The sequence below is a fragment of the Bombina bombina genome, chromosome 4, assembly GCF_027579735.1.
Source record: "Bombina bombina isolate aBomBom1 chromosome 4, aBomBom1.pri, whole genome shotgun sequence".
Taxonomy (NCBI): Eukaryota; Metazoa; Chordata; class Amphibia; order Anura; family Bombinatoridae; genus Bombina; species Bombina bombina.
The window spans coordinates 1,000,766,880-1,000,790,038 of NC_069502.1; the positions used below are offsets into that span (position 1 = coordinate 1,000,766,880).

The 23,159-nt window shown below is 43.0% G+C and overlaps 1 protein-coding gene across 3 annotated transcripts in view; it reads left to right on the forward strand.

The window, feature by feature from the left end:
* The window catches only part of UGP2 (UDP-glucose pyrophosphorylase 2), a 481,750-nt gene that overhangs the window by 353,044 nt on the left and 105,547 nt on the right, over positions 1 to 23,159 (forward strand). For all 3 annotated transcript variants that reach the window (XM_053712070.1, XM_053712069.1, XM_053712071.1), the window contains exon 5: positions 11,474 to 11,607. In XM_053712070.1, coding sequence (XP_053568045.1) covers positions 11,474 to 11,607 — 134 coding nt within the window. The remainder of the gene's footprint in view (positions 1 to 11,473; positions 11,608 to 23,159) is intronic.

The following is a 23,159-nucleotide window of genomic DNA, read 5'->3' on the forward strand; positions in this document are numbered from 1 at the left end:
GGCGGATTTTCTAAGTCGTCAGACTTTCCATCCGGGGGAGTGGGAACTCCACCCGGAGGTTTTTGCTCAGCTAACTCAGCTTTGGGGCATTCCAGAGTTGGATCTGATGGCGTCCCGTCAGAACACCAAACTTCCCCTTTACGGATCCAGATCCAGGGATCCCAAGGCGGCATTGATAGATGTATTAATAGCGCCTTGGTCATTCAGTCTAGCTTATGTCTTTCCACCGTTTCCTCTTCTCCCTCGGCTAATAGCCAGAATCAAACAGGAGAAGGCTTCGGTAATTCTGATAGCGCCTGCGTGGCCACGCAGGACTTGGTATGCAGACCTAGTGGGCATGTCATTGGTCCCAGCATGGAAACTGCCATTGATACAGGATCTTCTAATCCAAGGTCCTTTCAAGCATCCAAATCTAGTTTCTCTGCAACTGACTGCTTGGAGATTGAACGCTTAATCCTAGCTAAGCGGGGGTTCTCTGAATCAGTTATAGATACTCTGATACAGGCCAGAAAGCCTATCACCAGGAAGCCTATCACCAGGAAAACTTACCATAAGATATGGCGGAAATATCTTTGTTGGTGTGAATCCAAGGGTTACTCGTGGAGTAAAGTTAGGATTCCAAGGATATTGTCTTTTCTCCAAGAAGGTTTGTAGAAAGGTCTGTCAGCTAGTTCCTTAAAGGGACAGATATCTGCTCTGTCTATTCTGTTACACGAGCGTCTGGCAGCTGTACCAGACGTTCAGGCGTTTGTACAGGCCTTAGTTAGAATCAAGCCTGTCTACAGACCTGTGGCTCCTCCATGGAGTCTAAATTTAGTTCTTTCAGTTCTTCAAGGGGTTCCGTTTGAACCTTTGCATTCCATAGATATCAAGTTATTATCTTGGAAAGTTTTGTTTTTAGTAGCTATTTCTTCTGCTCGAAGAGTTTCAGAATTATCTGCTTTACAGTGTGATTCACCCTATCTGGTGTTCCATGCAGATAAGGTTGTTTTGCGTACTAAACCTGGTTTCCTTCCAAAGGTGGTTTCTAATAAGAATATTAACCAGGAAATCGTTGTTCCTTCTCTGTGCCCTAATCCAGTTTCTAAGACGGAACGACTGTTGCACAATCTTGATGTGGTTCGTGCTTTAAAGTTCTATTTAAAAGCAACTAAAGATTTCAGACAAACATCATCCTTGTTTGTTGTGTATTCTGGTAAGAGGAGAGGTCAGAAAGCGACTGCTACCTCTCTTTCATTCTGGCTGAAAAGCATCATCCGATTGGCTTATGAGACTGCTGGGAAGCAGCCTCCTGAACGAATTACAGCTCATTCCACCAGAGCTGTGGCTTCCACATGGGCTTTCAAAAATGAGGCTTCTGTTGAACAGATTTGTAAGGCAGCGACTTGGTCTTCACTGCATACATTCGCTTTTGCGGCTTCGGAGGCTATTTTTGGGAGACAGGTTTTGCAAGCAGTGGTGCCTTCCGTTTAGGTTACCTGACTTGTTCCCTCCCTTCATCCGTGTCCTATTGCTTTGGTATTGGTATCCCACAAGTAAGGATGAATCCGTGGACTGAATACACCAAGTAAGAGAAAACAGAATTTATGCTTACCTGATAAATTACTTTCTCTTACAGGTGTATTCAGTCCACGGCCCGCCCTGATATTTAAGTCAGGTTCATATTTAATTTTTAATAACTACAGTCACCACTGCACCCTATGGTTCTCCTTTTTCTCCTAACCGTCGGTCGAATGACTGGGGGGGCGGAGCCTGAGGGGAGCTATATGGACAGCTTTGCTGTGTACTCTCTTTGCCACTTCCTGTAGGGATTGAGAATATCCCACAAGTAAGGATGAATCCGTGGACTGAATACACCTGTAAGAGAAAGTAATTTATCAGGTAAGCATAAATTCTGTTTTTAAAGGGACAGTCAACACCAGAATGTTTGTTGTTTTAAAAGATAATCCCTTAATTACCCATTCCCCAGTTTTGCATAACCAACACAGTTATAACAATACACATTTTACCTCTGTGATTACCTTGTATCTAAGACTGCCTCCTTATTTCAGTTATTTTGACATACTTGCATTTTAGCCAATTAGTGCTCACTCCTCAGTAAATTCACGTGCATGAGCTCAATTTTATCAATATAAAACACATCAACTAACACCCTCTAGTGGTCAAAATGCATTCAGATTAGAGGTGGCCTTCAAGGTCTAAGAAATTTGCATATGAACCTCCTAGGTTTAGCTTTCAACTAAGAATACCAAAAGAACAAAGCAAAATTGGGGATAAAAGGAAATTGGAAAGTTGTTTAAAAAGACATGCCCTATCTGAATCATCAAGTTTTTTTGGACTTGACTGTTCCTTTAAATTAAAAAACAGTGACATACAACATTTTTATGCCTATTTCAAAAACATTTGTAATATCTGATTTCACCAAGCAGCAAATCAAATAGGTTTAATTTGCTTCTTGGTGAAACTTATCTTTTTGCTGATAAGAGTTAAAAAAAAAAAAAAAAGAGAAACAGCTGTCCAGAAGTTTTTAGTTTTTTGCTGCTGGAAGCAAAAAGCATGATATTGTATATCTTACCCAGAGTTCTCTGGTGCATTGGTAACAACTTATAGAGATTACCTCTGGGGAAAAGCAAAAAGCATGATATTGTATATCAGGGATATTTACCTAGATCTGCTAATTTTCTATACATTACCTCTATGACCATTGAATATTCTGGTGGCAATTTCCTAATTTTAGGGTCCATATCTAAAATATTTTATAAAAATATCTGTTTACCAAAAAACTGCCTTTTAATCTAATTTTGAAGACTTAGTTACTGCATACAAGTATATATTTTCTGAAAGTAAACGCATAAAGAAATAATAAATATCCAGAGAAGGGTTTCAGGTATGAAAATCCCATTTTATTTTAAATAATTTGTTCATTTTTGTTCATGTTCATTCTTGATCTATTATTTAGCATACATGGCATTTTGATGACTGAATTAAAGCATGTCATAATTTTGTTATTCTAAACTATTAAACAGACCCAATTTAATCCCACAAAAAGGTTGTCATACTTTAACAAATATTCTATAAAAGATGTGTGTAAAAGTTAGTGTATTGGAGATAGCATCTGTTTGTGCAGGGGTGGGCATGCTCCTCATGGAATGTATATGAATGAGAAAGTTAGGGTGTTTTTAGTGATGGTAAGAGTGACAGCATATAAGCATATAGGGTGGGAGAGAGCCTGAGAGAAGTGTGCATAAGGTTGCCCAGTGGCTTGTAAATAAGGGTGTGAGAGCACTTGTGTGCATAAGGGTGTGAGACTATTGGGTGGTGTATGCAAGGGTGGGAGAGCATCTGGGGTAAGTGCAAGGATGGGAGAGCAGCTGTGGGTGAGTGTGCAAGGGTGGGAGAGCAGCTGTGGGTGAGTGTGCAAGGGTGGGAGAGCAGCTGTGGGTGAGTGTGCAAGGGTGGGAGAGCAGCTGGGGGGGTGTGCAAGGGTGGGAGAGCGGCTGTGAGTCGTGTGCAAGGGTCGGAGAGCAGCTGGGGGTGTGTGCAAGGGTGGGAGAGCAGCTGTAGGTCGGTGTGCAAGGGTGGTAGAGCGGCTGTGGGTCGTGTGCAAGGGTGGGAGAGCAGCTGGGGGTGTGTGCAAGGGTGGGAGAGCAGCTGGGGGTGTGTACAAGGGTGGGAGAGCAGCTGGGTGAGTGTGCAAGGGTGGGAGAGCAGCTGTGGGTGAGTGTGCAAGGGTGGGAGAGCAGCTCTGGGTGAGTGTGCAAGGGTGGGAGAGCAGCTCTGGGTGAGTGTGCAAGGGTGGGAGAGCAGCTCTGGGTGAGTGTGCAAGGGTGGGAGAGCAGCTGTGGGTGTGTGTGTGTGCGCGCGCGCGCAAGGGTGGGAGAGCAGCTGTGGGTGAGTGTGCAAGGGTGGGAGAGCAGCTGTGGGTTTGTGTGTGCAATGGTGGGTGAGCAGCTGTGGGTGTGTGTGTGCAAGGGTGGGGGAGCAGCTGTGGGTATGTGTGTGTGCAAGGGTGGGTGAGCGGCTGTGGGTGTGTGCAAGGGTCAGAGAGCGGCTGTGGGTGTGTGCAAGGGTGGGAGAGCAGCTGGGGGTGTGTGCAAGGGTGGGAGAGCAGCTGTGGGTGTGTGTGCAAGGGTGGGAGAGCAGCTGGGGGTGTGTGCAAGGGTGGGAGAGCAGCTGTGGGTCGGTGTGCAAGGGTGGGAGAGCAGAGCAGCTGGGGGGGGGGTGCAAGGGTGGGAGAGCGGCTGTGGGTGGGTGGGTGGGTGTGTGTGTGCAAGGGTGGGAGAGCGGCTGTGGGTGTGTGTGTGCAAGGGTGGGAGAGCGGCTGTGGGTGTGTGTGTGCAAGGGTGGGAGAGCGGCTGTGGGTGTGTGTGTGCAAGGGTGGGAGTGCTGCTTTGGGTGTGTGTGTGCAAGGGTGGGAGAGCGGCTGTGGGGGGTGTGTGTGTGCAAGGGTGGGAGAGCGGCTGTGGGGTTGTGTGTGTGCAAGGGTGGGAGAGCGGCTGTGGGTGTGCAAGGGTGGGAGAGCGGCTGTGGGTGTGTGTACAAGGGTGGTAGAGCAGGTGTGGGTGGGTGTGCAAGGGTGGGAGAGGGGCTGGGGGTGTGCGTGCAAGGGTGGGAGAGGGGTTGGGGGTGTGCGCGCAAGGGTGGGAGAGGGGCTCTGGGGGTGTGCGCGCAAGGGTGGGAGAGGGGCTGGGGGGGGCGCGCAAGGGTGGGAGAGGGGCTGGGGGTGGGCGCGCAAGGGTGGGAGAGGGGCTGGGGGTGGGCGCGCAAGGGTGGGAGAGCAGCCTATAATCACATAGGAGTGGGAGTGAGCCAGAGGGGCATGCACATAAGATTACAAGAGCGCCTAGTGGCTTGTGGATATGGGTGCAAGAGCATATATGGTGAGCATAAGAGTGGGAGGGAGTCTTGGTGTGTAAGGACAGAAGAACATCTAACATCTGGTGGGTTTATGTGAGGGTAGGAGACCAGGTTTTCTCTTGTTAAGTGTGTTCAGTCCACGGGTCATCCATTACTTATGGGATATATTCTCCTTCCCAACAGGAAGTTGCAAGAGGATCACCCAAGCAGAGCTGCTATATAGCTCCTCCCCTCACATGTCATACCCAGTCATTCTCTTGCAACCCTCAACAAAGAAGGAGGTCGCGAGAGGAGTTGGAGTTTTTACTTAATTATTCTTCAATCAAAAGTTTGTTATTTTAAATGGCACCGGAGTGTGCTGTTTTTCTATCTCAGGCAGTATTTGGAAGAAGAAACTGCCTGCGTTTTCTATGATCTTAGCAGGCGTAACTAAGATCCACTGGCTGTTCTCGACATTCTGAGGAGTGGGGTAACTTCAGAAAATGGGAATAGCATGCGGGGTCCCCCGCAAATGAGGTATGTGCAGTACAATATTTTCTGGGAATGGAATTGACTAAGAAAACACTGCTGTTACCCATATGATGCAAGTACAGCCTTAAATGCAGTAGTAGTGACTGGTATCAGGCTGATAAATGTATGCACAGTAGAGTTATTTTCTAGGGACTAGAATTTGACTGAGAAAATACTGTTAATACTGAAATAATGCTTAAGCCTTATCTGCAGTGGAAGCGACTGGTAGCAGGCTTAGTGATAACTTTGCATGACATTAAAAAAAGTTTGTTTTTAAAACGTTTACTGGCATGTTATTCGTTTTGTGAGGTACTTTGGTGATAAATCCTTTTGGGCATGATTTTTTTCCACATGGCTAACGTTTTTTTCTGCATAGAAACCGTTATATCAGGTCTCCCACTGTTGTAAATGAGTGGGAGGGACCTTTTTTAGCGCCTTGTTGCGCAGTTAAAATTCTAGCACAGTCTTCCTGCTTCTTCCTCCTTGATCCAGGACATCTCTAGAGAGCTCAGGGGTCTTCAAAATTCGTTTTTGAGGGAGGTAATCAGTCACAGCAGACCTGTGACAGTGTGTTTGACTGTGATAAAAGCGTTAAATCTTAAATCGATTATCCGTTTTGGGTATTGAGGGGTTAATCATCCTTTTGCTAATGGGTGCAATCCTCTGCAAATTAATACATTTAAAGAATTGTTGACTATAACTGAATTAGTTCTTTGTTATTCAACTGTGTTTTTTAAAAGCGCTGCAGCGTTTTTTATATTGCTTGTAAACTTATTGAGAGTAATTTCCAAGCTTGCTAGCTTCATTGCTAGTCTGTTTCAACATGTCTGATACAGAATTGTATTGATATTACTTTGAATAAAAGTCAATCTGTACCGATAAAGAAATTATCACCAGACAAAGAGGGGGAAGTTATGCCGTCTAACTCTCCTCACATGTCAGTACCTTCGTCTCTCGCTCGGGAGGTGCGTGAGATTGAGGCGCCAAGTACATCAAGGCCCTTACAAATCACTTTACATGATATGGCTAATGTTATGAAAGAAGTATTATACAATATGCCCGAGTTAAGAGGCAAGCGCGACAGCTCTGGGTTAAGGACAGAGCGCGCCGATGACACGAGAGCCATGTCTGATACTGCGTCACAATTTGCAGAACATGAGGACGGAGAGCTTCATTCTGTGGGTGACGGTTCTGATTCGGGGAGACCGGATTCAGAAATTTCAAATTTTAAATTTAAGCTTGAGAACCTCCGCGTGTTGCTAGGGGAGGTGTTAGCGGCTCTGAATGATTGTGACACGGTGGCAATCCCCGAGAAATTATGTAGGCTGGATAAATACTATGCGGTACCGGGGTGTACTGACGTTTTTCCTATACCAAAGAGGCTTACAGAGATTATTAGCAAGGAGTGGGATAGACCCGGTGTGCCTTTTTCCCCTCCTCCGCTATTTAGAAAAATGTTCCCTATAGACGCCACCACACAAGACTTATGGCAGACGGTCCCTAAGGTGGAGGGAGCAGTTTCTACTTTAGCCAAGCGTACCACTATCCCAGTGGAGGATAGCTGTGCTTTCTCAGATCCAATGGATAAAAAATTAGAGGGTTACCTTAAGAAAATGTTTGTTCAACAAGGTTTTATATTACAGCCTCTTGCATGCATTGCGCCTGTCACTGCTGCAGCGGCATTCTGGTTTGAGTCTCTGGAAGAGGCGATTCGCACAGCACCATTGGATGAGTCTTTGAGCAAGATTAGAACCCTTAAGCTGGCAAATGCGTTTGTTTCGGATGCCGTAGTGCATTTAACCAAACTTACGGCTAAGAATTCCGGATTCGCCATACAGGCGCGCAGAGCGCTATGGCTTAAATCCTGGTCAGCAGATGTAACTTCTAAGTCTAAACTACTAAACATTCCTTTCAAAGGGCAGACCTTATTCGGGCCCGGCTTGAAGGAAATTATTGCTGACATTACTGGAGGTAAGGGCCACACCCTTCCTCAGGACAGGGCCAAATCAAAGGCCAAACAGTCTAATTTTCGTGCCTTTCGTAATCTCAAGGCAGGAGCAGCATCTACTTCCTCCGCTCCAAAACAGGAAGGAACTAATGCTCGTTACAGACAGGGTTGGAATGGCAACCAGTCATGGAACAAGGGCAAGCAGGCCAGAAAGCCTACTTCCGCCCCTAAGACAGCATGAAGACAGGGCCCCCTTTCCGGAGACGGATCTAGTGGGGGGCAGACTTTCTCTCTTCGCCCAGGCTTGGGCAAGAGATGTACAGGATCCCTGGACATTGGAGATTATATCTCAGGGATACCTTCTGGATTTCAAAACTTCTCCTCCACAAGGGAGGTTTCATCTGTCAAGGATATCAACAAACCTAGTAAAGAAAGAGGCATTTCTACAATGTGTACAAGACCTCTTAGTGATGGGAGTGATCCACCCAGTTCCGCGAACGGAACAGGGGCAAGGGTTTTATTCAAATCTGTTTGTGGTTCCCAAAAAAGAGGGAACCTTCAGACCAATCTTAGACTTAAAAATCTTTAACAAGTTCCTAAGGGTTCCATCGTTCAAGATGGAAACCATTCGGACCATCCTACCCATGATCCAAGAGGGTCAATATATGACCACAGTGGAGTTAAAGGAGGCCTACCTTCACATACCGATTCACAAAGATCATTATCGGTACCTAAGGTTTGCCTTTCTAGACAGGCATTACCAGTTTGTAGCTCTTCCCTTCGGGTTAGCTACGGCCCCGAGAATTTTTACAAAGGTTCTGGGCTCACTTCTGGCAGTGCTAAGACCACGAGGCATAGCGGTGGCTCCGTACCTAGACGACATTCTGATACAAGCGTCAAGTTTTCAAAATGCAAAGTCTCATACAGAGATAGTTCTAGCATTTCTGAGGTCGCATGGGTGGAAAGTGAACGTGGAAAAGAGTTCTCTGTTACCACTCACAAGGGTCCCTTTTCTAGGGACTCTTATAGATTCTGTAGAGATGAAGATTTACCTGACGGAGTCCAGGTTATCAAAGATTCTCAATGCTTGCCGTGTCCTTCACTCCATTCCAAGCCCATCAGTAGCTCAGTGCATGGAAGTAATCGGCTTAATGGTCGCGGCAATGGACATAGTGCCATTTGCGCGCCTACATCTCAGACCGCTGCAACTATGCATGCTAAGTCAATGGAACGGGGATTACTCAGATCTGTCCCCTTTGCTAAATCTGGACCAGGAGACCAGAGATTCTCTTCTCTGGTGGTTGTCACGGGTTCATCTGTCCAAAGGAATGACTTTTCGCAGACCAGATTGGACGATTGTAACAACAGATGCCAGCCTACTAGGCTGGGGAGCAGTCTGGAACTCCCTGAAGGCTCAGGGATCGTGGACTCAGGAGGAGAAACTCCTCCCGATAAACATTCTAGAATTAAGAGCAATATTCAATGCTCTTCTAGCTTGGCCTCAGTTAGCAACACTGAGGTTCATCAGATTTCAGTCGGACAACATCACGACTGTGGCTTACATCAATCATCAAGGGGGAACCAGGAGTTCCCTAGCGATGTTGGAAGTCTCGAAGATAATTCGCTGGGCAGAGTCTCACTCTTGCCACTTGTCAGCGATCTACATCCCAGGCGTGGAGAACTGGGAGGCGGATTTTCTAAGTCACCAGACTTTTCATCCGGGGGAGTGGGAACTTCACCAGGAGGTATTTGCTCAACTGATTCGTCGTTGGGGCAAACCGGATCTGGATCTCATGGCATCTCGCCAGAACGCCAAGCTTCCTTGTTACAGATCCAGGTCCAGGGACCCGGGAGCGGTGCTGGTAGATGCACTAGCAGCCCCTTGGGGTTTCAACATAGCTTATGTGTTTCCACCTTTTCCGTTGCTACCTCGACTAATTGCCAGGATCAAACAGGAGAGAGCATCAGTGATTCTGATAGCGCCTGCATGGCCACGCAGGACCTGGTATGCAGACCTAGTGGACATGTCGTCCTGTCCACCATGGTCTCTACCCCTGAGGCAGGACCTTCTAATTCAGGGTCCTTTCAACCATCCAAACCTAATTTCTCTGAGGCTGACTGCTTGGAAATTGAACGCTTGATTCTATCAAATCGTGGGTTTTCGGATTCGGTTATTGATACATTAATACGGGCTCGGAAACCTGTTACCAGAAAAATGTACCACAAGATATGGCGTAAATATTTATATTGGTGTGAATCCAAGAGTTACTCATGGAGTAAGGTTAGGATTCCTAGGATATTGTCTTTTCTACAAGAGGGTTTAGAAAAGGGCTTATCCGCTAGTTCACTAAAGGGACAGATTTCTGCTCTGTCTATTCTTTTACACAAGCGTCTGGCAGAGAATCCAGACGTCCAGGCTTTTTGTCGGGCTTTGGTTAGGATTAAGCCTGTGTTTAAAACTGTTCCTCCTCCTTGGAGCTTAAACTTGGTTCTTAAAGTTCTTCAGGGTGTTCCGTTTGAACCCCTTCATTCCATTGATATTAAGCTTTTATCTTGGAAATTTCTGTTTTTGATGGCTATTTCCTCGGCTCGAAGAGTCTCTGAGTTATCTGCCTTACATTGTGATTCTCCTTATCTGATTTTTCATTCAGACAAGGTAGTCCTGCGTACTAAACCTGGGTTTTTACCTAAGGTTGTTTCTAACAGGAATATCAATCAAGAGATTGTTGTTCCATCATTATGTCCTAATCCTTCCTCAAAGAAGGAACGTCTTTTGCAAAATCTAGACGTGGTCCGTGCCCTGAAGTTCTACTTACAGGCAACTAAAGATTTTCGACAAACTTCTTCTCTGTTTGTCGTTTACTCTGGACAGAGGAGAGGTCAAAAGGCTTCTGCTACCTCTCTCTCTTTTTGGCTTCGTAGCATAATACGCTTAGCCTACGAGACTGCTGGACAGCAGCCTCCTGAAAAAATTACAGCTCATTCCACTAGAGCTGTGGCTTCCACCTGGGCCTTTAAGAATGAGGCCTCTGTTGAACAGATTTGCAAGGCTGCAACTTGGTCTTCATTTCATACTTTTTCCAAATTTTACAAATTTGACACTTTTGCTTCTTCGGAGGCTGTTTTTGGGAGAAAGGTTCTACAGGCAGTGGTTCCTTCTGTTTAATGTTCCTGCCTTGTCCCTCCCATCATCCGTGTACTTTAGCTTTGGTATTGGTATCCCATAAGTAATGGATGACCCGTGGACTGAACACACTTAACAAGAGAAAACATAATTTATGCTTACCTGATAAATTTATTTCTCTTGTAGTGTGTTCAGTCCACGGCCCGCCCTGTCTTTTTGAGGCAGGTTCTAAATTTTAAATTATAACTCCAGTCACCACTGCACCCTATAGTTTCTCCTTTCTCGTCTTGTTTCGGTCGAATGACTGGATATGACATGTGCGGGGAGGAGCTATATAGCAGCTCTGCTTGGGTGATCCTCTTGCAACTTCCTGTTGGGAAGGAGAATATATCCCATAAGTAATGGATGACCCGTGGACTGAACACACTACAAGAGAAATAAATTTATCAGGTAAGCATAAATTATGTTTTTTGGTAAGTCCAAGGGTGTAAGAGTATTGGGTGGTGTGTGCCAGGATGGGAGAGCATTTGGGTTGTGTGCAAGGGTGGTGGTAGAGCAACTGAGGTGTGTGCAAGGGTGGTGGGAGAGTATCTGGGGTGTGTGCAAGGATGAAAGAGCATCGGGGGGAGAGGGGGGCAAGGGTGGGAGAACAACAAGCTTGCCGTAGAAATCTCACTTCCCAGGAGCATGTTTAATTCCCTTATCGCTAAAGGGTTTCCTTCTGTCCCTAATGAATGCATAGGCGGCCATATATAATGTCAAATGGCAGGGCAGAATTAGTGAGACTGATCAATAGTTTGTACAACAATGAAATAAAGTAATAACATATGTCCGTTGTGTATGTCTGAAACAGGATGCGAGTGGGATTTCAGCAACATCTTTCAAAATTTTGTTTGGAAATGCATTTTAGTACATATGTGCTTAATGTTTGATTCCAAACCTTGGTCTCCTATAAATGTTTGTAAATATAATTGTTTATTTGCCATATCATTAGAAAACATTTACAGTTTGAATGTGTATTTTTCTTCATATAGCACTTGAACATCACATACAATACAGAGGTTCCACTAGTTCTGATGAACTCTTTTAACACTGATGAAGACACTAACAAAATACTGCAGAAATACAGCCATTGCCGGGTGAAAATTTACACTTTTAATCAAAGCAGGTAAATGTGTGTTTTTGTTTTTTTCTTCCGTTTTAGATATATAATATGTACTATTGGTTTGTTTTAAGGTTATAATGGTTTGTGGTTATAATGAACAGTTAGGTTTTTTTTTTTTGTTTTTTTTAATCTTAGTGTTCATATAATCTATAATTGGGAGCATGTCACAAAATCATTTTCTCCAACATAGGTGTGTCCGGTCCACGGCGTCATCCTTACTTGTGGGATATTCTCTTCCCCAACAGGAAATGGCAAAGAGCCCAGCAAAGCTGGTCACATGATCCCTCCTAGGCTCCGCCTACCCCAGTCATTCTCTTTGCCGTTGTACAGGCAACATCTCCACGGAGATGGCTTAGAGTTTTTTAGTGTTTAACTGTAGTTTTTATTATTCAATCAAGAGTTTGTTATTTTAAAATAGTGCTGGTATGTACTATTTACTCAGAAACAGAAAAGAGATGAAGATTTCTGTTTGTATGAGGCAAATGATTTTAGCAACCGTCACTAAAATCCATGGCTGTTCCACACAGGACTGTTGAGAGCAATTAACTTCAGTTGGGGGAACAGTGAGCAGTCTCTTGCTGCTTGAGGTATGACACATTCTAACAAGACGATGTAATGCTGGAAGCTGTCATTTTCCCTATGGGATCCGGTAAGCCATGTTTATTAAGATCGTAAATAAGGGCTTCACAAGGGCTTATTAAGACTGTAGACTTTTTCTGGGCTAAATCGATTCATTATTAACACATATTTAGCCTTGAGGAATCATTTTATCTGGGTATTTTGATATAATAATATCGGCAGGCACTGTTTTAGACACCTTATTCTTTAGGGGCTTTCCCTAATCATAGGCAGAGCCTCATTTTCGCGCCGGTGTTGCGCACTTGTTTTTGAGAGGCATGACATGCAGTCGCATGTGAGAGGAGCTCTGATACTTAGAAAAGACTTTCTGAAGGCGTCATTTGGTATCGTATTCCCCTTTGGGCTTGGTTGGGTCTCAGCAAAGCAGATACCAGGGACTGTAAAGGGGTTAAAGTTAAAAACGGCTCCGGTTCCGTTATTTTAAGGGTTAAAGCTTCCAAATTTGGTGTGCAATACTTTTAAGGCTTTAAGACACTGTGGTGAAAATTTGGTGAATTTTGAACAATTCCTTCATGTTTTTTCGCAATTGCAGTAATAAAGTGTGTTCAGTTTAAAATTTAAAGTGACAGTAACGGTTTTATTTTAAAACGTTTTTTGTACTTTGTTATCAAGTTTATGCCTGTTTAACATGTCTGAACTACCAGATAGACTGTGTTCTGAATGTGGGGAAGCCAGAATTCCTATTCATTTAAATAAATGTGATTTATGTGACAATGACAATGATGCCCAAGATGATTCCTCAAGTGAGGGGAGTAAGCATGGTACTGCATCATTCCCTCCTTCGTCTACACTAGTCTTGCCCACTCAGGAGGCCCCTAGTACATCTAGCGCGCCAATACTCCTTACTATGCAACAATTAACGGCTGTAATGGATAATTCTGTCAAAAACATTTTAGCCAAAATGAACACTTACCAGCGTAAGCGTGACTGCTCTGTTTTAGATACGGAAGAGCATGACGACGCTGATAATAATGGTTCTGAAGGGCCCCTAACCCAGTCTGATGGGGCCAGGGAGGTTTTGTCTGAGGGAGAAATTACTGATTCAGGGAACATTTCTCAACAAGCTGAACCTGATGTGATTACGTTTAAATTTAAGTTGGAACATCTCCGCATTCTGCTCAAGGAGGTATTATCCACTCTGGATGATTGTGACAAGTTGGTCATCCCAGAGAAACTATGTAAAATGGACAAGTTCCTAGAGGTCCCGGGGCTCCCAGAAGCTTTTCCTATACCCAAGCGGGTGGCGGACATTGTTAATAAAGAATGGGAAAGGCCCGGTATTCCTTTCGTCCCTCCCCCCATATTTAAAAAATTGTTTCCTATGGTCGACCCCAGAAAGGACTTATGGCAGACAGTCCCCAAGGTCGAGGGAGCGGTTTCCACTTTAAACAAACGCACCACTATACCCATAGAGGATAGTTGTGCTTTCAAAGATCCTATGGATAAAAAATTAGAAGGTTTGCTTAAAAAGATGTTTGTTCAGCAGGGTTACCTTCTACAACCAATTTCATGCATTGTCCCTGTAGCTACAGCCGCATGTTTCTGGTTCGATGAGCTGATAAAGGCGGTCGATAGTGATTCTCCTCCTTATGAGGAGATTATGGACAGAATCAATGCTCTCAAATTGGCTAATTCTTTCACCCTAGACGCCACTTTGCAATTGGCTAGGTTAGCGGCTAAGAATTCAGGGTTTGCTATTGTGGCGCGCAGAGCGCTTTGGTTGAAATCTTGGTCAGCTGATGCGTCTTCCAAGAACAAGCTACTTAACATTCCTTTCAAGGGGAAAACGCTGTTTGGCCCTGACTTGAAAGAGATTATCTCTGATATCACTGGGGGTAAGGGCCACGCCCTTCCTCAGGATCGGCCTTTCAAGGCAAAAAATAAACCTAATTTTCGTCCCTTTCGTAGAAACGGACCAGCCCAAAGTGCTACGTCCTCTAAGCAAGAGGGTAATACTTCTCAAGCCAAGCCAGCTTGGAGACCAATGCAAGGCTGGAACAAGGGAAAGCAGGCCAAGAAACCTGCCACTGCTACCAAGACAGCATGAAATGTTGGCCCCCGATCCGGGACCGGATCTGGTGGGGGGCAGACTATCTCTCTTCGCTCAGGCTTGGGCAAGAGATGTTCTGGATCCTTGGGCGCTAGAAATAGTCTCCCAAGGTTATCTTCTGGAATTCAAGGGGCTTCCCCCAAGGGGGAGGTTCCACAGGTCTCAGTTGTCTTCAGACCACATAAAAAGACAGGCATTCTTACATTGTGTAGAAGACCTGTTAAAAATGGGAGTGATTCATCCTGTTCCATTAAGAGAACAAGGGATGGGGTTCTACTCCAATCTGTTCATAGTTCCCAAAAAAGAGGGAACGTTCAGACCAATCTTAGATCTCAAGATCTTAAACAAGTTTCTCAAGGTTCCATCGTTCAAGATGGAAACCATTCGAACTATTCTTCCTTCCATCCAGGAAGGTCAATTCATGACCACAGTGGATTTAAAGGATGCGTATCTACATATTCCTATCCACAAGGAACATCATAGGTTCCTAAGGTTCGCATTCCTGGACAAGCATTACCAGTTCGTGGAGCTTCCTTTCGGATTAGCCACTGCTCCAAGGATTTTCACAAAGGTACTAGGGTCCCTTCTAGCTGTGCTAAGACCAAGGGGCATTGCTGTAGTACCTTACTTGGACGACATTCTGATTCAAGCGTCGTCCCTTCCTCTAGCAAAGGCTCACACGGACATTGTCCTGGCCTTTCTCAGATCTCACGGATGGAAAGTGAACGTGGAAAAGAGTTCTCTATCTCCGTCAACAAGGGTTCCCTTCTTGGGAACAATAATAGACTCCTTAGAAATGAGGATTTTTCTGACAGAGGCCAGAAAAGCAAAACTTCTAGACTCTTGTCGGATACTTCATTCCGTTCCTCTTCCTTCCATAGCGCAGTGCATGGAAGTGATCGGTTTGATGGTAGCGGCAATGGACATAGTTCCTTTTGCGCGCATTCATCTAAGACCATTACAACTGTGCATGCTCAGTCAGTGGAATGGGGACTATACAGACTTGTCTCCGAAGATACAAGTAAATCAGAGGACCAGAGACTCACTCCGTTGGTGGCTGTCCCTAGACAACCTGTCACAAGGGATGACATTCCGCAGACCAGAGTGGGTCATTGTCACGACCGACGCCAGTCTGATGGGCTGGGGCGCGGTCTGGGGATCCCTGAAAGCTCAGGGTCTTTGGTCTCGGGAAGAATCTCTTCTACCGATAAATATTCTGGAACTGAGAGCGATATTCAATGCTCTCAAGGCTTGGCCTCAGCTAGCGAGGGCCAAGTTCATACGGTTTCAATCAGACAACATGACAACTGTTGCGTACATCAACCATCAGGGGGGAACAAGGAGTTCCCTGGCGATGGAAGAAGTGACCAAAATCATTCTATGGGCGGAGTCTCACTCCTGCCACCTGTCTGCTATCCACATCCCAGGAGTGGAAAATTGAGAAGCGGATTTTCTGAGTCGTCAGACTTTGCATCCGGGGGAGTGGGAACTCCATCCGGAAATCTTTGCCCAAGTCACTCAGCTGTGGGGCATTCCAGACATGGATCTGATGGCCTCTCGTCAGAACTTCAAAGTTCCTTGCTACGGGTCCAGATCCAGGGATCCCAAGGCGGCTCTAGTGGATGCACTAGTAGCACCTTGGACCTTCAAACTAGCTTATGTGTTCCCGCCGTTTCCTCTCATCCCCAGGCTGGTAGCCAGGATCAACCAGGAGAGGGCGTCGGTGATCTTGATAGCTCCTGCGTGGCCACGCAGGACTTGGTATGCAGATCTGGTGAATATGTCATCGGCTCCACCTTGGAAGCTACCTTTGAGACGAGACCTTCTTGTTCAGGGTCCGTTCGAACATCCGAATCTGGTGTCACTCCAGCTGACTGCTTGGAGATTGAACGCTTGATTTTATCAAGGCGAGGGTTCTCAGATTCTGTTATCGATACTCTTATTCAGGCCAGAAAGCCTGTAACTAGAAAGATTTACCACAAAATTTGGAAAAAATATATCTGTTGGTGTGAATCTAAAGGATTCCCTTGGGACAAGGTTAAGATTCCTAAGATTCTATCCTTCCTTCAAGAAGGATTGGAAAAAGGATTATCTGCAAGTTCCCTGAAGGGACAGATTTCTGCCTTGTCTGTGTTACTTCACAAAAAGCTGGCAGCTGTGCCAGATGTTCAAGCCTTTGTTCAGGCTCTGGTTAGAATCAAGCCTGTTTACAAACCTTTGACTCCTCCTTGGAGTCTCAATTTAGTTCTTTCAGTTCTTCAGGGGGTTCCGTTTGAACCCTTACATTCCGTTGATATTAAGTTATTATCTTGGAAAGTTTTGTTTTTGGTTGCAATTTCTTCTGCTAGAAGAGTTTCAGAATTATCTGCTCTGCAGTGTTCTCCTCCTTATCTGGTGTTCCATGCAGATAAGGTGGTTTTGCGTACTAAACCTGGTTTTCTTCCAAAAGTTGTTTCTAACAAAAACATTAACCAGGAGATTATCGTACCTTCTCTGTGTCCGAAACCAGTTTCAAAGAAGGAACGTTTGTTGCACAATTTGGATGTTGTTCGCGCTCTAAAATTCTATTTAGATGCTACAAAGGATTTTAGACAAACATCTTCCTTGTTTGTTGTTTATTCCGGTAAAAGGAGAGGTCAAAAAGCAACTTCTACCTCTCTCTCCTTTTGGATTAAAAGCATCATCAGATTGGCTTACGAGACTGCCGGACGGCAGCCTCCCGAAAGAATCACGGCTCATTCCACTAGGGCTGTGGCTTCCACATGGGCCTTCAAGAACGAGGCTTCTGTTGATCAGATATGTAGGGCAGCGACTTGGTCTTCACTGCACACTTTTACCAAATTTTACAAGTTTGATACTTTTGCTTCTTCTGAGGCTATTTTTGGGAGAAAGGTTTTGCAAGCCGTGGTGCCTTCCATTTAGGTGACCTGATTTGCTCCCTCCCTTCATCCGTGTCCTAAAGCTTTGGTATTGGTTCCCACAAGTAAGGATGACGCCGTGGACCGGACACACCTATGTTGGAGAAAACAGAATTTATGTTTACCTGATAAATTACTTTCTCCAACGGTGTGTCCGGTCCACGGCCCGCCCTGGTTTTTTTAATCAGGTCTGATAATTTATTTTCTTTAACTACAGTCACCACGGTACCATATGGTTTCTCCTATGCAAATATTCCTCCTTAACGTCGGTCGAATGACTGGGGTAGGCGGAGCCTAGGAGGGATCATGTGACCAGCTTTGCTGGGCTCTTTGCCATTTCCTGTTGGGGAAGAGAATATCCCACAAGTAAGGATGACGCCGTGGACCGGACACACCGTTGGAGAAAGTAATTTATCAGGTAAACATAAATTCTGTTTTCTGACATGCAGAGCAGTATTAGTAATAGTGGGTATATGGGGATTTATTTATCAAGGGCTGGGCGTTTTGCTACCATAAACCTTGTCTGCCCGCCTCACGTAGAGTGGACAATGCTGCCCCCTGCTTAAATGCAGCCAATTTCGCAGACACTTAACTAGTGTTTCAGGCTCACTCAGACACCCACAGCTTAATAGAGCAGATGGCCTCTATTTGATGGAGTAGCTAGAAGCAACTTCCAAACATACCTCTACATACAGTGGATATAAAAAGTCTACACACCCCTGTTAAAATGTCAGGTTTCTGTGATGTAAAAAAATGAGACAAAGATAAATCATTTCAGAACTTTTTCCACCTTTAATGTGACCTATAAACTGTACAACTCAATTGAAAAACAAACAAATGTTTTAGGTAGAGGGAAGAAAAAATATAAAAATAAAATATGGTTGCATAAGTGTGCACACCCCTTAAATTAATACTTTGTTGAAGCACCTTTTTATTTTATTACAGCACTGAGTCTTTTTGGGTATGAGTCTATCAGCATGGCACATTTTGACTTGGCAAGATTTGCCCACTTTTCTTTGCAAAAACACTCCAACACTCCAAATCTGTCAGATTGCGAGGGCATCTCCTATGCACAGCCCTCTTCAGATCACCCCACAGATTTTCAATCGGATTCAGGTCTGGGCTCTGGCTGGGCCATTCCAAAACTTTAATCATCTTCTGGTGAAGTCATTCCTTTGTTGATTTGGATGTATGCTTTGGGTCGTTGTCATGCGGAAGGATGAAGTTCCTCTTCATGTTCAACTTTCTAGCAGAAGCCTGAAGGTTTTGTTCCAATATTGACTGTTCATAATTCCCTCTAGCTTAACTAAGGCCCCAGTTCCAGCTGAAGAAAAACAGCCCCAAAGTATGATGCTGCCACCACCATGTTTCACTGTGGGTATGGTGTTCTTTTGGTGATATGCAGTGTTGTTTTTGCGCCAAACTTATCTTTTGGAATTATTGCCAAAAAGTTCAACCTTGGTTTCATCACACCATAACACCTTTTCCCACATGCTTTTTTGAGACTTCAGATGTGTTTTTGCAAAATGTAGCCTGGCTTGGATATTTTTCTTCGTAAGAAAAGGCTTTCGTCTTGCCAGTCTACCCCATAGCCCAGACATATGAAGAATACCTGAGATTGTTGTCACATGTACCACACAGCCAGTACTTGCCAGATATTCCTGCAGCTTCTTTAATGTTGCTGTAGGCCTCCCAGACTAGTTTTCTTCTCGTCTTTTCATTAATTTTGGAGGGACGTCCAGTTCTTGGTAATGTCACTGTTGTGCCATATTTTCTCCACTTGATGATGACTGTCTTCACTGTGTTCCATGGTATATCTAATGCCTTGGAAATTCTATTGTACCCTTCTCCTAACTGATACCTTTTAACAATGAGATCCCTCTGATGCTTTGGAAGCTCTCTGTGGACCATGACTTTTGCTGTAGGATGCGACTAAGAAAATTTCAGGAGAGACCAACTAGAGCAGCTGAACTTTATTTGGGGTTAATCAGAGGCACTTTAAATGATGGCAGGTGTATGCTGACAACTATTTAACATAATTTTGAATGTGATTGCTTAATTCTGAACACGGCTACATCCCCAGTTATAAGTGTGCACACTTATGCAACCACATTATTTTAGTTTTTTTGTTTTCTTCCCTCCACCTAAAAGATTTCAGTTTGTTTTTCAATTGAGTTGTACAGTTTATAGGTCACATTAAAGGTGGAAAACCTGACATTTTAACAGGGGTATGAAGACTTTTTATATCCACTGTATATACCCTACTACTTCCTGTTCGAGTTGTAGCAGTTTCTACGCATGCGGGATAAGGTAGTCTGAGATGGAGCTCTATACCATCTGAAATTTAATAAGTAATTCTAACATAGAGGTTCCCCCATACACATCAAAAGGTTTATTCCTAGTGTTTCCCTCCTGAGTCTGTAGACTGTGGCTGAAACTGGGCATTCCCTGCTGGTTTTCCTTAACCAAAAAAGAATTATTCTACAGGAGCAGGTTAGTATTGATTCTCCAGCTATATCTCTGGTATTGTGGTGATAATAGGTCTCGTCGTACATTTACTAGCCTTTAACTAGTTAATACCACTAATGTATGTTAACTTTCAATGTGAAAGGGGCAGTAAAGTCCAAATTAAACTTTGATTCAGATAGAGCATGCCATTTAAAACAACTTTCCAATTTACTTCTGTTATCAAATTTGCTTTGTTTTCTTGGTATCTTTTATTTAAGAGTAAAACTAGGTAGGCTCCTAAGAGCCACAACATAAGAATTAGATTCACAGACTTATGTGATCTGAATGACCTCATCACACTTCAAACACCCTCACTAAGAGAAATGAGCACCCACAATCCCATACCATTCATCAATACTACGATCAAAAATAAATCAGATTTCTATCCAATACAAAGCAGGAGCGACTCTATAGAAATGTTTCACAATTTGATAGAACAAGAAATTATTCAATTACATCAATCCATTAATGACAGCCCTACCATTCAGAAAGATAATTTAACAGTTTTTCAGGAGAGAGAAAATCATTACAGACCAAATATAGTAATTACATCAGCAGACAAGGGAGGGGCCATAGTTGTTCTCAACAAAGCAGATTATAGATCTGAGGCCCTCTCCCAATTAACAGACAGTACAACTTATCAAAGACTGACCTTTAACCCCACAGAGTAATTCAAAAGGGAATTATAGACATTACTAGACACTGGGTGTGAAGGTGGTCTCATTTAACCAGAATTTATACAACATTGTCTTATTGACCAACCTTTCGCATAGTACCCAAAATACTCAAAACCCTTACCAAACCACCAGGTAGGCCCATAGTTGCCAGTAGGGGATCCCTATGCGAAAGGTTGGGAGACTGGCTAGACAGTATACTCCAGCCCATAGTTCGAACCCTCCCAGGTTACATTTGAGATAGTACACACTTAATAAACAAATTAGATAAAATCAAATGGGAGAATGGCTTTAAATAGCTGACTATAGATGTCTCTTCGCTCTACTCCAGCATCCCCCATTCAGAAGGACTAGAAGCATTGAAATACATGTTAGAAAGATATACAGACTTTCCAGACAAATTAATTAGTTTTCTCATTGAGATAACAAAATATTTGTTGACTCACAATTATTTTGTGTTTGAGGGGATATATTAACTCCAGAGATGTGGCACAGCCATGGGGGCAAAATTTTCCCCCTCATATGCAAACATGTATATGAGATATTTTTTAACAGCCACATCTTTGGGGGTGATTGTCCTCTCGAACATCACATCTTAACATATGGAAGGTTTACATACGACCTTATCCTAATCTACAAAGATGAGGAAATAACGACAATTCCACAACTCATAGAACATCTTAATCACAATAATCTAAATCTCTTATTTACCTACCAGACCAATGAATTGAGAATAGAATATCTAGATCTTCACCTACAATATAATAAAAGTAACAATATAGTCACCTCAAATTACAGAAAACCACTCTCCAGAAATACTATATTGAGAGCAGACTTCTGTCAATCACCCCACATGAGAAGGGGAATACCCAAAGGCCAATTCTTTTGCCTACATAGAAACTGTTCGACATTAGAAATATATAAAATAGAAGCCAATAGACTTACCAACAGATTAATAGCCAGAGGTTACAACAAAACCATTCTTAACAAAAATCAACTCACAAGTTGCCAAAATGAACAGACAAACTTTATTGAACCAAATTAACACAAACAAGAAACCCAAAAAAACTAACATACATGACACTCACACAAATACAACACAGAATTATACAAACCTTTCGGACACAGATGAGATATACTTTACAACTAAATAAAGTACACAATTTTATAACATCTGTGGCATTATAAGACAATACTTACCAGTTATGAATGGAGATCTCACACTTAAAGGGACAGTCTAGTCAAAATTAAACTTTCATGATTCAGATAGGGCATGCAATTTTAAACAACTTTCCAATTTACTTCTATTATCTAATTTGCTCAATTCTTTAGATATCCTTTGTTGAAGAAATAGCAATGCACATATGTGAGCCAATCACACAAGGCCTCTAGGTGCAGCAACCAATCAGCAGCTGCTGAGCATATCTAGATATGCTTTTCAGCAAGTGATATCAAGAGAATGAAGCAAATTAAATAATAGAAGTAAATTAGAAAGTTGTTTAAAATGACATGCTCTTTTTAAATCACAAAAGAAAAAAATTGGCTTTCATGTCCCTTTAAATTCAAATTGAATAATAAAATAAAAAACGTAGCCAAAAAAGCTACTAACATAGGAGATATAGTTAAGAAATGTTTTATTAACAGTGAACCAAGACTGAGGAATTGACTCACTCCAACTCTGGGATCCTACAAATGTAGCTATGTTCCATGTAAAACATTTACTTTAACACACACAGGAAAGGTATATAATATAAACAGCAGAATCGACTGCACATCCACATTTGTGATTTATTTAGTAACTTGTAAACAATGCCACTTTCAATATGTGGGTATCACCACCCGCCCCTTAAAGGACAGGATCAGAGAACACCTCATCTTCATAGAGGAAGAGATACCAAGAACACCTTTAGCTAAACATTTTTACACACACCATACAGTCAAATTTTTCATTTTTAGGCATTGAACAAGGAGAAGAAAACAACCAGGGAGGTGACAGATTAAAACATCTATTAAGAAGAGAGGTCTACTGGATCTTCACACTAGCCACTAGAACACCATAGGGCATTAATCACAGATATGATGTGAACCTATTTGTGGACTAACCAATACCCTATGACTATGTTTCAAAGTCTAATATTCAAACAATTAAATCTAACAGGTACTACATAACTCATTCCCATACGTCTGCTAAACCAGTGTATATGATACTTAAGATATCTAAGTTTTAGGAATAACACATATTCCCACCCATTTACCTTATTTTTGTACGCAAAGCTATTTGCAAGACCAATAGCAAATAACTACAACACAATTTTACTTCAATAAATTTGAAAGACAAACCAACATAGATGAGGTCTTAATTCCTAGATTTAAGACTAGAATCAACTATAGGAAGATATTATTTGCAAGCAATCTATGCATATTTTCTAAGTGTAAGAACTTATCCTTTTAAAATTAATAGTGTTTTTGTTCATATTCTTACCAAAGTAAAAATACATATTTGTTAATATTCCCTCCAACTCTATCTGTTTTAGGTAACAATAGTAAAGCCTATACAGAATATGGCCTTTGAAAATTATTAACATTTAACTAAAACAATCTCGGGAAATCATTTAATTAAATCAAATATCATTGTATTATCAACATAATGTATATCAATTATGTATTATTACCTATTTACTGTAATAGCCAATGCACAGCAAAATGTGAAATTTGTTCTACCATGTCAACTTATTGAATTTAAATAACAAGAAAAGTTCAAAATTC